Source organism: Odontesthes bonariensis, chromosome 3 (assembly GCF_027942865.1).
Source record: "Odontesthes bonariensis isolate fOdoBon6 chromosome 3, fOdoBon6.hap1, whole genome shotgun sequence".
In the NCBI taxonomy this organism is placed as follows: domain Eukaryota; kingdom Metazoa; phylum Chordata; class Actinopteri; order Atheriniformes; family Atherinopsidae; genus Odontesthes; species Odontesthes bonariensis.
The window spans coordinates 1014722-1028959 of NC_134508.1; the positions used below are offsets into that span (position 1 = coordinate 1014722).

The following is a 14238-nucleotide window of genomic DNA, read 5'->3' on the forward strand; positions in this document are numbered from 1 at the left end:
TAAACACTGAAAACTTTAAAGCTGTGTGGCGACCTGCCCGCTGATCTACGCTCCCACCTTCTTACAGCAGAGCTTACTTTCCACTGGAAATAGTGCCTGTCAGTTTCATGTATTTAACTATTCCCTCCCCTTTTTTTTTTTGTTTGTTTGTTTTTTTTCACATTTCAGTTTGTAACATAACCAATTCTGTGTAGTGTTTGTTCTGTGTTTGAAAAATAAAAAAATAAAGTGTTATATACAAAAAAAAAATGTTTTTAAGTCGTCATGACCTTGAGAAAGCCATCCGTGCCCTGATAAGTTCAAGGTTAGACTATCGCAATGCTCTTTATGTCAGCGTCTGACTGATTTTAAACTCTTAGTGTTTGTTTCTAAAGCTCTTAACGGCCTCGCCCCGTCATATTTATCTGCGCTTTTAACAGTCCTGGTTTACTGATGTTTATTATAATTACTATTATTATTATTTACCTTGCCCTTGTTCATTTGCTTGGCCTGGTGCCTCCATGTTCAGAAATTGGTCCTGGTCAAGCTCTTTATATAGGCCTACATGTTTGGCAGCACTCACAGTCATGGACAGCTGCTGTCAGGTAACTAACCTGCCTGCCATTTGATTGGTCACCTGAGGTGCTTGAAACTCCTTCTTCGTTAGCAAAGTTCTAGTTTCACCTGATTGTCAATTACTGTCATGAATTTATCAAATGTTACATGAGATTCTTTATGGTATTGATGGTATCATGTTCTTGGCCCATTTTGACAATTGAACAGATTATTGTGCATGTGATGACTTATACAATGAAGTCATGCTGACATATTTTGGATAGAAGAACCATTAGACCAAGAATCAACTAATCGGTTCAGATCACCAAAATCTATTCACTTGGAAAATGTGCTAAATGTAGGCAAACTGTGCAAACTGTAGGCTACTTGTACTTAATCTTTTGCACAGATGCACTGAAACAATTGACACATGTATTAAGACAATTGCAATTTGATGAAAGCAATGAGAAATAACATTCTGTTGTGAACAACTGCGAGGTGGTTTGGAGATTTGTCCATGTTATTTTGATAATGTAATTTCTGTTTCAGGAAATGAGCCAAACCAACAGAGAAAAACTGTAACACCCAGTAGCATGATGACACTTTTATCTTATTTTATCTTTGTTGTATTTTATTGTTTCATTGTTCTTTTATTATTTGTATTTGTTTTTACTTCTTCTTCTCTTTATTTATTACCTGCTGTAAAGCACTTTGGTACACCGTAAGGATCGTCTGTAAAGGGCTGCAGAAATAAAGTACATTTACATTTAATTCTCACTGCTGCATGCCGAACACCTTCACTCATTTAGCTGTTATGCTGCAAACAAGTGGAACAAACTGCCAGTGGAGATTAAACTTTCACCTAATGGAGACATTTTTAAATCCAGGTTAAAAACATTTCTGTTCTCATGTGTCTATGCATGAAATCTGCACGCTATCTTTGAACTTATCTGGACTGTTGCTGGTTTTAAATTCATTTAAATGATTTTATTTGTTTCTCTTTATATTCTTTTATGTATTTTAATGCTTCTTCCACTCCCTGCTGCAATGCTTTTATTTTATGTGAAGCACTTTGAACTGTTTGTACATGAAATGTGCTACAAATAAATTTGATTTGATTTGATCTTCAGAAAAAAGGCCAAAGTCTGTTTTACTTTAAAGTAATACACGTAATAAACTCGTTAAATCAAACACAACTATTAAAAGGCACAATTCTGCATTTAAAACTGAAAAGAAACGGTTTTATTTGCTGAGATGTCGGCTGAATAATTTGCCTCGTGCTCATGCTGGGCGTCACAAAGATTTCTGATTTTTGATTAGTTTGTTGCTCTGTGGATGAGAAACCGAGTTTAAACTCTGTTTAAACAGAGTGAACACCAGAATCCAGTTATTTTTCAAATCAAATCAAATTTATTTATATAGCACATTTCATGTACAAACAGTTCAAAGTGCTTCACATAAAATAAAAGCATTGCAGCAGGGAGTGGAAGAAGCATTAAAAATACATAAAAGAATATAAAGAGAAACAAATGATAGATAGATAGATATTTTATTCATCCCAATTTGGGAAATTGTTTTGTTGCAGCAACACACAGTAAAAGATATGAAAACAATTAAAGTAAAGACAAGCAAATAAAATAAAATAAAATAAAATAAAAATAGTGAATAAACATTTGCTATATACAAATAATAATAATATATAATAATTATATATTATATAATATATAATAATAATAACTAGAAAGCTGCAAGCAGCTGTAGGCGGGACCGAGGTGTGCGCACGTTGGGCATGCGCTGGATGCCGTAGTCGCGCAGCTCTGCCCACACGCACGATACCCTCTGTGTACGTACGAGCACATAATAACCCCAATGCAGAGGGGTTTTTGAAAATTTCTAGGGGGCGCCACTGAGCCATTTTGCTCCGCCCACACACGATACCCTTCACATACGTACGAGGTCGTCAGGGTGGACGTGAGTACCAAGTTTCATGACTTTACGATGATGATAAGGCTTTCATATTACAAACGCCATCACACGATTTTCACCGCCTGGCCACGCCCACACCGTTCAGAGTTTGGAAAAGTTTTTCAATTAACTTTCCCCCCATGTCTTAAGAGTAACCTGGCCAAGTTTGAAGCTTGTAGCATGAAATCTGTAGGAGTTCGATCAAATGCGAGGTGTGGAAAAAAAAAGACGTTTCCGACCACCAGCAGGTGGCGCTATAGGTGGATGTCACTATTTTATATGTGCGCATTCAGGCTGGGTCCAGCATTCACGTATGAAGTTTGGCACAGATTGGATAATGTATGTGGAAGTTATAAGCGACTTCATTTTTTATGGCGAGTCATCAAACTTTGAGGCGTTGCCACGGCCACGCCCTTTGAGGTTTGAAAAAGTTTCTCCATGAATTCCCCCCCCCATGTCTTAAGAGTAACCTGGCCAAGTTTGAAGTCTGTAGCATTAAATCTGTAGGAGAAGTTCGATCTTATGCAAGGCGTGGAATCGGTCAAAAATGGCACGAAAACTCACTTTCCATCCAAAATGGCCGCCTTCCTGTGGGCGTGGGACCATGGCGGCATGAGACTTTTTTGTGCGTCTGGGCATGATGAATGAGTGTACCGAATTTGGTTGTCCCACGCGAAACTAATCCTATTGCGGGGACCATTTTTAAGCATCATAGGGGGCGCTACAGAGCCAATGAGCGACTCCCAAAAATATAAAGTTTAGATTCTTTCATGTCGTCGACGGGCAGGTGGCGCTCGCAAAATTTCCTGAGTTTTCGAGCACCTTTAGCAAAGAATCGGAAAGAATAATAACGGAGAAAAATAATCCTTACAGATACAATAGGGTCCTTGCAGTTTCACTGCTCGGTCCCTAATAATATATATTTTCGGTGAACATCCAGCACAGATTTTAACGTCTTTGTGCCGTTAAAAACAAAGACTGTGAGCAGCTGATGAGGCGGACATGGGCGGACTGCTGATGAGCTGTTTCACAACACGGGCCGGATGCCCGTTATGTAACACTGACGTCAAGTGCCAAATGTTCCGTTACGCAAAAATACGGATTTTTTTTATTTAAAATAAGTGTAAATCTATTATATTAGGTTCAGTTGGGGTGTGTGTACGCGATATTCCTTCAGATTATTATTTCTAAAAAAAAATAATTATGTTATGTAAAAAAACACGAACGGTGTGGAGTGACGTCAGCGCGTCTCGGGGCTGCGGACGTGCGCGGCGCCGCGTAGTTGCAGAGTCACTGCGACGGTTTGACTGTAAACAATCTGCGGGCGGAGAGAAAACTCGCCAATTTTGTCCAGAACTTTTGAGCCGCTGGCCGCCGCCATTTTATTCAACAACCGCTGTTCGTTCGTGTTTGGCTCCGTGGAACGAGCCCAGGGCCCCAATGCGCGACCTTTTCCCCGCAGCGCAGGTCGTGTTTTCGCGGTTCGGAGCTTGGTGCTCTTGCTAGCCGCTGTAGCTAGCTCCTATTAGCTCCTCTTAGCTAGCTCCCTGTTAGCTCCCTGTTAGCTCCCTGTCGCTAGTTTCGCTGGCTGCTCATCACCCGACAGAAACACCCTGTATGCCCCCGGGTTTCTTGGGTTTCTCTCTCTCTGCGTGCTGGGACCAGGATAACCTGAACCGTGAGTATCACATTAATTGTTTTATTTGATTTTTAAAGAGGCTCAGAGCCGTTATTATTAAATTGCATCCAGGTAGAAAGTAGCTCGTTAGCTTAGATGCTAATTAGCATGCTAGCAATAGCGAACAGAATCAGAAAAAACTTTATTTATTAGAAGGGCGAAGAGCGGTACATTAAAAGAAGAGCAAGAAAATGGAATCACAAAGAAAAAGAAAATAAAAACACAAAAGGGGGTGACAAAAGATAAATAAAAAAAATGTTTTGCAAATGAAAAAAAAACAAAAAAAATTAGAATAAAAAAAAAAGATAATAATAATAGAGCGTCGATAAAAAATAAAATGACAATGTGATTAAAGTGACATTGGAGTGCTTACGAAATCCCCTGTTTACATCCAGAGATGGTGGCTGTGGTTGACTATAAATAAAGCAGCCCCCCAACACTATTTTAGCCCAGTCTTGTTTTTGGTTGGTTTCAAACAGCAAAAGATGTTCAGTTCACTAAAATGAGGTGAAAAACATCCGATCTGAGGAGAAGCTTTTCTCCTTTTTTAGCATCCGAGTGTAACTCTGCACCTGCTATAATTAGCTGGGGGGTCCAGATTAAATGGCTCAAACTGACGACTTGCAGGACACCGACATCTAGATATTCTGATTCAATTCATTTTTATTTATATAGCGCCAAATACAACAAATGTCATTTCAAGGCACTTCGATAATAAAGTCCAATGCAAGCCAATTGGAATTCAATTAATTGTAATCATAATTATTCATAAAATAATCCAATTAATTCATATAGAGCCAATTCAAAAACAATTTCCCAGCTAAGGAAACCAACAGATTGCACTGAAACTATATATATATATATATATATATATCTCTCTCTCTTCCTTCTTCCTCTGGTCTTTGCTCAGTTTTATCACGATCACTCAGATCCTTTCTGTCAGAAAATGAACAAATTGCACAAATTCCGGCACCTTTAAATTGGATCAGATTATGTTACATGACCCAGTTTAATGGGGGGGGGGGTCATGTTGTGGTGTTAAAGCTGCATTTTACAGTCAAGGTGGCGTCGTTTTATTCTTATTTATTACGGGTGGGACGATATGCTTTGGTCACGATTCGATTTGTATCACGATTCTTGATAATTGCGATTCTACAAGTATTGCGATTCGATATAATCAGCACACTGGAAAAAAATGCCCCTCCAAAAATAAGTTTAAAAAAAAGGGAAATAAAAGACGTTTTTGCTTGAAATAAGCTAAATAAATCTGCCAATGGAACCAGTGAAAATCAGCTTGTCCAGATTTCTTGAAATAAAATGTGATATTTAGGACTTTTGAGGTAAAAGTGATCTTGAAATTAGCTTAAAAACCTCTTCAAATGGAAAAAAAGCTTGTTTCATGTGATATGTGACTCAAAACAATTTGTTTTCAAGACTTTTTCATTTAGCAAGATATTTCAGATGTATTGTCTTCAAACAAGTCCCTATATCTGGCTGAAATGGTGCTTGTTAGGCAGTTGTGTCTGATATTAAGTGTAATGAGATATTTGGACTAGAAATGAGACAAATATACTTGGTAAGACTTTGATTTTTTCCAGTGTAAATGCAATTTTTCTTCCTCCTTAAAAAACAAACAAGTTGAATCATACACTTGGAGAATGAATGTCGTTGCCATAAACAATGCACGCTGACATTTATTTCAACTGAGACAAAGGTGCCTAACACGTACAGCATTTTCTAAAGTTTACAGTTACAAAATGAAATTAATTGTCCACACAGCACAAATGTGGGCCAGTTTTAACTTAACTTAATGTAATGAATTGGTGAAGTTTTGAGTGGGCACGGATATGACGTAATATAATCGACAAAAATCGATTTTTAAAATCATCCCATTAAAAAAGCAAAAAAAATCGCGATATGTACATGAATCGATTTTTTTTTCGCCCACCCCTATTATTAATAATATTATTCATTACTGCTGAACGGTGTTCAGGATGGATGAAGAGTCCTCATGTTGTGTTCATAAAACAGCTGAAGCTGCTCTGATGGACGAGAACTCTTTTGGTTTAATCAGTTAAAAACTGCGTTTTATTTTCCAAACTCCTCGATCTTTTCCAGGAGATTCTAAAAACGGTTCAAACTTTGCGTTTCCTTCCAGTTTATCTCCAGATGTTTGAGTTCATGAGAAGTTTCCTATTGCTTTCACTGTTCTGTTATTGTTTTTGTTTGTTTTTACTTCTTCTTCTCTTTATTTATTACCTGTAAAGGGCTGTAGAAATAAAGTACATTTATATTTAATTGTCACTGCTGCATGCCGAACACCTTCACTCTGCAGAAAAAGGCCAAAGGCTGTTTTACTTTAAAGTAATACACGTAATAAACTCGTTAAATCAAACACAACTATTAAAAGGCACAATTCTGCATTTAAAATTGAAAAGAAACGGTTTTATTTGCTGAGATGTCGGCTGAATAATTTGCCTCATGCTCATGCTGGGCGTCACAAAGATTTCTGATTATTATTTATTTATTTAATCAATGTTTTATTCATTTTCAAACAGACACAGAACAGAGAACATACATGACAGCAGAGGCAAGTAAAAATAAAGTGACATAAAGTGAATAACACATGGAAAGAGAGACAAAAGACAAGTAATAATAATAATAAAAACAATAAGTAAATAAATACAGAAATAAATAAATAAGCAGAAATATCTGATTATTGATTAGTTTGTTGCTTTGTGGATGAGAAACTGAGCCCAGAAACAGAGTTTAAACAGAGTTTAAACAGAGTTTAAACAGAGTTTAAAGCAACTGATCCAACTCTTTCAGACGTGTTGCTGATCAGGTCACAGAAGATCAATGCGAGCGTTTTTACCTTCGACTTATTTCAGCGTCCGAGCCAAACAAACAGTCTGAGCTGCGATTTCTGCTCTTTCCACCATTTTTAACCACTCAGCTTCATCTTTTAGTTTTTGCTCTGTTGGAGGTGAGCTGTGTAAAATGTGTGTGTGTGTGTGTGTGTGTGTGTGTGTGTGTGTGTGTGTGTGTGTGTGTGTGTGTGTGTGTGTGTGTGTGTGTGTGTGTGTGTGTGTGTGTGTGTGTGTGTGTGTGTGTGTGTGTGTGTGTGTGTGTGTTGCAGCTGGGTGGCTGGTCGGAGCAGCCTCCTCCCGGCATGGAGGCAGGAGCTAAAGACTGCGATGACGAGACGCTGCAGACGGCGTTCAAGAAGCTGAGAGTGGACGCTGAGAGGTAAGCGGCCAATCGGATGCTGTTGGTGTTTACTGCTGAAGCGGCAGAATCTGTGGGCCGTGATACGGGTTAGAGCTGTCAGCGGCAGGCAGGACCAGCTGATAAAAGGGATAAAACTCCAGGTTTCTGGCTGGTTTTTATCCAGAAATAAGAGAATTATTAACAGCATTCGGCTTCCGTCAGAGTTGACCTCAGTTACAGTTTAACAGATAAATATTCTATTAAGTATATTTTTTATTCAAGAAAGCACAAAGTAAGATTCATTTAAATACAATATCTTGAATTGGATTTGTTTTCTTTTTAACGAACAGAACCCACCCACCCACAACACCCATATACTGCTGTAAAGGGAAAAAACACATATAAGCATAGATAGCAAAGTTAAATAAATGAACAATGCGATAAATTAAATAAATAAATGAAGGGAAAAACAGTAATAATGATAGTAGTAATGCTAGTAAGAATTAAAGTGTCCATACAGTGATGAGAAAATAGAGAAAAATATATAAAGAATAATAATGAAAAGAATAATAATGACAGACGATGGGGGCATTACATATTCAAGTACATGTCAATAATTAGGCAAGATCAGATATATATCTCAGGGCTCCGTAGGCTTATGGAGGGGTCTTGAGATTTTTAAAGTACTCAATTAGAGGGTCCCACATCTTGTGAAATTGTCTTGTTGAGCCTCTAGAAAAGTATTTAATTTTCTCTAATTTCAAGAAAAATAATTCAGTGAGCCAGAAAGACACTTTGGGTGGATCAGGGCATTTCCAAAGTAAAACTATATTTCTACGGACTGTCAAAGATGCAAAGATGCAAAGATGCAAAGATGCCCAGGCAAACGCGTTCGTCTTGTCACTGGGTAGCATGAGCTCATCAACCAACACTCCAAAGATGGCCGTATGTGCAGGCGGTTTGACTTTGGTGTTAAATGCATCATTTAGTATGTTACAGATAGATGACCAAAATTCAGTTCACTTCCAGAACATATGGGTCATATTTGCCGGAGCAGAATTGCAACGCTCACACCTGTCATCGATGTCGTCGTAAATTCTCGAGAGTTTAGATTCAGTGCAGTAAATTCTATGAAAGACTTTGAACTGTATCAGGATGATGTTCCATTAATTCTGTCCTGAGCACGTTCCCAGAACTATCCAGGAATTTCAGAGCCAAGTTCTTCAGACCATGCCGACCAGCAGATAGATATTCTGATGTGTTTCTTTCTTCTCTTCGCAGTTTAACTGGAGCTGTGAGCGTTCCCGAGGCGTCGACCCCCAGAGCGTCGTCTCGATCGTGTCTCGACGGCGGCGGCGGAGCGAAGCCCAAAGTCGGCTGCTCGAAGGACAACTGGCACTGGTGGGTGGAGCCGGTCCCAGTTCAGCCGGTCCCAGTTCAGCCGGTCCCAGTTCAGCCGGTCCCAGTTCAGCCGGTCCCAGTTCAGCCGGTCCCAGTTCAGCCGGTCCCAGTTCAGCCGGTCCCAGTTCAGCCGGTCCCAGTTCAGCTGGTCCCAGTTCAGTTGGTCCCAGTTCAGTTGGTCCCAGTTCAGCCGGTCCCAGTTCAGTTGGTCCCAGTTCAGCCGGTCCCAGTTCAGCCGGTCCCAGTTCAGTTGGTCCCAGTTCAGCCGGTCCCAGTTCAGCCGGTCCCAGTTCAGTTGGTCCCAGTTCAGTTGGTCCCAGTTCAGTTGGTCCCAGTTCAGTTGGTCCCAGTTCAGTTGGTCCCAGTTCAGCCGGTCCCAGTTCAGTTGGTCCCAGTTCAGCCGGTCCCAGTTCAGCTGGTCCCAGTTCAGCTGGTCCCAGTTCAGCCGGTCCCAGTTCAGCCGGGAACGTTTCCCACTTCTGTGTTCTGGTGTTTGTGTTGTTTTTATCAGGGCTGGGCAACGATTTAAAATGTTTAATCTAATTAATCACATGATTTCCCTGATTAATCACGATTAATCGCATTGGTACGCTGAATCCAAAAGTAGCGTATAGCTTTTAGCATTTAGCTTTATTCTAAATGTGCTGCCATATGAATGAAAGTGCCATAACATTTTTTTTTTTTTTTTTAAAACATTTATTTATTAAGAATTTTGTTCATTTTATAAACAAACAATACAAAACAGCACAATGGCACAGTAAGGTACATAAAAATATAATAAAACAAAACAAAATAGAGAAATGGGACTTGTAATAAAGCATAAATATAAAGATTACATTATAATATAAAAAACAAGAAAGAAACAAAACTAAAAAGACCAGAGATTAAATAAATAAATCCAATAAAGACAACTAAGTCCTATTTGTCATCCATCCAACCATCTACATCCATATTGTTATTCTCAAGAAAATTATAGAAAACATTCCATATTTTCCAAAACTTGTCAAGTTTGTTCTTTGTTGAGTAGCTTATCTTTTCTAAAGCAACATAAAAGGTCAATCCCCTCAACCATGGTGCTGTAGCACAAGGCGTGTCTGACTTCCAAGAAACAAATGTTCAGCAAAGATTTGACTTTTTGGGCAGAGATTTAATATGCATCATTTTGGCTTTAAGGGGAGCCTCCTTACCAATGATTTGGCGAGTCAGGTCTAATACTCTTTTCCAAAATGATAGTACCTGTGGACGTTCCTTTTTGGTCTTTACATTGTGTCAGGTATGCTGGGATTAAAGTGGTGCAGTTTAGCTGGAGTTATGTACAGTCTAGTTAGCCATTTATACTGCAGTAGATTTGAATGAAAGTGCCATAACATTTGTTGTGCAAACACACTTTTAACATCAGCATCTTTCTGTAGTTTTTATGTAGAAGCCTCGCTCCACTGTCTGTTTCCTTGAATGACTTGCTGCTATCAGTTGTGTGTTTTGCCTTTAAGTGATATTTCTCCTCCTTTAATCCTCTTCTTCTCTTCTTCTTCTTCTTCTCTTTTTCTCCTGTAGCTGCATGAGGAAGACCTCCAGGGGTGCATCCAGGAGCCAGCGGCGCCGGAGGTCCAAGTCCCCCATCCTGCACCCCCCCAGGTTCACGTACAGCGCGGCCTCGGCGCTGTCGCCGCCTGGCGGCTGCCTGAAGCAGCAGCGCCTCGCTGTGCCCGAGGGGGCGGAGCCTCGGCCGGCGGGCGATGAGTCATCGCTCCCCCCCGCGGCGGCGCCGGCCCAAACGGAGCCGGGTTCCCCGTCCGGACGCATCTCCCCTCTGGTGTTCGGGTCGTGTGCCGGTTATGACAAACGCATCGGAGGCGTGGCGTCCCCGCCGTCCCTGCGAGAGATCCCCGCCGCCGCCGCGCCGTCCTCCACGTGGGACGCCGGAGGTTCTGGGGACGCCCGGCCCCCCGGGGAGGTAAAAGGCGCCGGGGCGGAGGCTGCAGACTTCCGGGCTCTGTCCGAGCGCCACGGCGCCGGCTCCACGGAAGCCCCCCGCGTCCCCTGCTCCTGCGGCGAGCGAGGCGCCGCGGACCCCCCGGGGGACAGCGGGCGGGACGCCGCGCCCCGGTGCGGCTGCGGCGCCCACCCTCAGGGCTGGCGTGGCGTGGAGGTGTACTCCTTCACCGGGCTCCGGGACGTCATCTCAGAGTGCGAGCGCAGCCGGCCGAGCGGCGAGGACGCGCCCAGAACTGTGAGCGGCGCCGCGGCGGGCCCGGCGGCGGGCTCCCCGCGCTCGTGCTCGGAGCAGGCGCGCGCCTACGTGGACGACATCACGATAGAGGACCTTTCCGGCTACATGGAGTTTTATCTTTACATCCCCAAGAAGATGTCACACATGGCCGAGATGATGTACACTTAGAGGCTTTAATGCTTTAATGATTTAATCTGAGGTCAAACGCCTTTAACTCCACCCCGGCGCCGCCGGCTGGTTCTGACTTCCTGCTCCACGGGTCGCTTTCTTCTCTCATTAAATCTGAAGTTTACAAATGAAGTTGCCAAAGCTGTCGCAGACGGGGAGCTGTGACCCCGAGCGTCTGAATTCTGTTCAATAAAGAAGCAAAATGATTTGTGGGAAAAATCTGCCGTCTCCACAGTTTCCTTTCATCTGTTTCTGTTTCCTTTAAGGTGTTCGAGGAGCCAAGAACGTTATTATATTTCTGGAGGAGAGGGAAGTCAGATGTTTATCCGTTCAGCACATCTGGAACTGCTGCTGTAAGATATGCAAATGGCCTTTAAAATGCAAAGTTAGTCATTTGTCTAAGAATCCAGTTTGATTTGTCGGGGTTTTAATATCTTTAATAATGTTTTACAGTTAAACGGCCACAAATCAGAAAAAGTTGGAAAAATGTAGCAGGTCAAACACTCTGTAACGTTTCCTTCTCCCACTCTGTGACATTTCCTTCTCCCGCTCTGTAACGTTTCCTTCTCTGTGACGTTTCCTTCTCCCACTCTGTGACATTTCCTTCTCCCGCTCTGTAACGTTTCCTTCTCCCTCTCTGTGACGTTTCCTTCTCCCACTCTGTGACATTTCCTTCTCCCTCTCTGTGACGTTTCCTTCTCCCACTCTGTGACATTTCCTTCTCCCGCTCTGTAACGTTTCCTTCTCCCACTCTGTAACGTTTCCTTCTCTGTGACGTTTCCTTCTCCCACTCTGTGACATTTCCTTCTCCCTCTCTGTGACATTTCCTTCTCCCTCTCTGTGACATTTCCTTCTCCCACTCTGTAACGTTTCCTTCTCCCTCTCTGTGACGTTTCCTTCTCCCACTCTGTGACATTTCCTTCTCCCTCTCTGTGACGTTTCCTTCTCCCACTCTGTGACATTTCCTTCTCCCGCTCTGTAACGTTTCCTTCTCCCACTCTGTAACGTTTCCTTCTCTGTGACGTTTCCTTCTCCCACTCTGTAACGTTTCCTTCTCCCGCTCTGTAACGTTTCCTTCTCCCACTCTGTAACGTTTCCTTCTCCCACTCTGTAACGTTTCCTTCTGCCTCTCTGTAACGTTTCCTTCTCCCACTCTGTAACGTTTCCTTCTGCCTCTCTGTAACGTTTCCTTCTCCCACTCTGTAACGTTTTCTTCTGCCTCTCTGTAACGTTTCCTTCTCCCACTCTGTAACGTTTCCTTCTCCCTCTCTGTGACGTTTCCTTCTCTGTAACGTTTCCTTCTCCCACTCTGTAACGTTTCCTTCTCCCTCTCTGTGACGTTTCCTTCTCTGTAACGTTTCCTTCTCCCACTCTGTGACGTTTCCTTCTCCCGCTCTGTGACGTTTCCTTCTCTGTGACATTTCCTTCTCCTTCTCTGTGACGTTTCCTTCTCTGTAACGTTTCCTTCTCCCTCTCTGTGACATTTCCTTCTCCCTCTCTGTGACGTTTCCTTCTCTGTAACGTTTCCTTCTCCCTCTCTGTGACATTTCCTTCTCCCTCTCTGTGACGTTTCCTTCTCTGTAACGTTTCCTTCTCTGTAACGTTTCCTTCTCCCACTCTGTGACATTTCCTTCTCCCTCTCTGTGACGTTTCCTTCTCCCACTCTGTGACGTTTCCTTCTCTGTAACGTTTCCTTCTCCCACTCTGTGACGTTTCCTTCTCTGTAACGTTTCCTTCTCCCTCTCTGTGACATTTCCTTCTCCCTCTCTGTGACGTTTCCTTCTCTGTGACGTTTCCTTCTCTGTAACGTTTCCTTCTCCCTCTCTGTGACGTTTCCTTCTCTGTAACGTTTCCTTCTCCCACTCTGTGACGTTTCCTTCTCTGTAACGTTTCCTTCTCCCTCTCTGTGACATTTCCTTCTCCCGCTCTGTAACGTTTCCTTCTCCCACTCTGTAACGTTTCCTTCTCCCACTCTGTAACGTTTCCTTCTGCCTCTCTGTAACGTTTCCTTCTCCCACTCTGTAACGTTTTCTTCTGCCTCTCTGTAACGTTTCCTTCTCCCGCTCTGTAACGTTTCCTTCTCCCTCTCTGTAACGTTTCCTTCTCCCACTCTGTAACGTTTCCTTCTGCCTCTCTGTAACGTTTCCTTCTCCCACTCTGTAACGTTTTCTTCTGCCTCTCTGTAACGTTTCCTTCTCCCACTCTGTAACGTTTTCTTCTGCCTCTCTGTAACGTTTCCTTCTCCCACTCTGTAACGTTTCCTTCTCCCACTCTGTAACGTTTCCTTCTCCCTCTCTGTGACGTTTCCTTCTCTGTAACGTTTCCTTCTCCCACTCTGTGACGTTTCCTTCTCTGTAACGTTTCCTTCTCCCACTCTGTGACGTTTCCTTCTCTGTAACGTTTCCTTCTCCCTCTCTGTGACATTTCCTTCTCCCTCTCTGTGACGTTTCCTTCTCTGTAACGTTTCCTTCTCTGTAACGTTTCCTTCTCCCACTCTGTGACATTTCCTTCTCCCTCTCTGTGACGTTTCCTTCTCTGTAACGTTTCCTTCTCCCACTCTGTAACGTTTCCTTCTCCCGCTCTGTGACGTTTCCTTCTCCCGCTCTGTGACGTTTCCTTCTCTGTAACGTTTCCTTCTCCCACTCGAACATTAGGCTAACACCAGGCTAACATCAGGCTAACATCGGGCTAACACCGGGCTAACACCGGGCTACCATCAGGCTACCATCAGGCTACCACCAGGCTAACACCAGGCTAACACCAGGCTAACACCAGGCTAACATCAGGATAACATCAGGATAACACCGGGCTAACACCGGGCTAACACCGGGCTAACATTGGGCTACCATCAGGCTACCATCAGGCTACCACCAGGCTAACACCAGCCTAACACCAGCCTAACATCAGGCTAACACCAGCCTAACATCAGGCTAACATCAGGCTAACACCAGGCTAACATTAGGCTAACACCAGGCTAACACCAGGCTAACATCAGGCTAACATCAGGCTAACACCAGGCTAACACCAGGCTAACATCAGGCTAACATTAGGC

General features: G+C 42.8%; 1 protein-coding gene across 1 annotated transcript; it reads left to right on the forward strand.

Annotated features, from left to right (window-relative positions):
- The first annotated feature begins 4012 nt into the window (after window positions 1-4012).
- oser1 (oxidative stress responsive serine-rich 1) lies at window positions 4013-11407 on the forward strand. Its single transcript, XM_075460036.1, has 4 exons — window positions 4013-4177; window positions 7317-7426; window positions 8669-8788; window positions 10343-11407. The coding sequence occupies exons 2-4, from the start codon at window positions 7350-7352 to the stop codon at window positions 11184-11186; spliced, it is 1041 nt and encodes a 346-aa protein (XP_075316151.1). The 5' UTR covers window positions 4013-4177; window positions 7317-7349; the 3' UTR covers window positions 11187-11407.
- Window positions 11408-14238: the final 2831 nt, after the last annotated feature.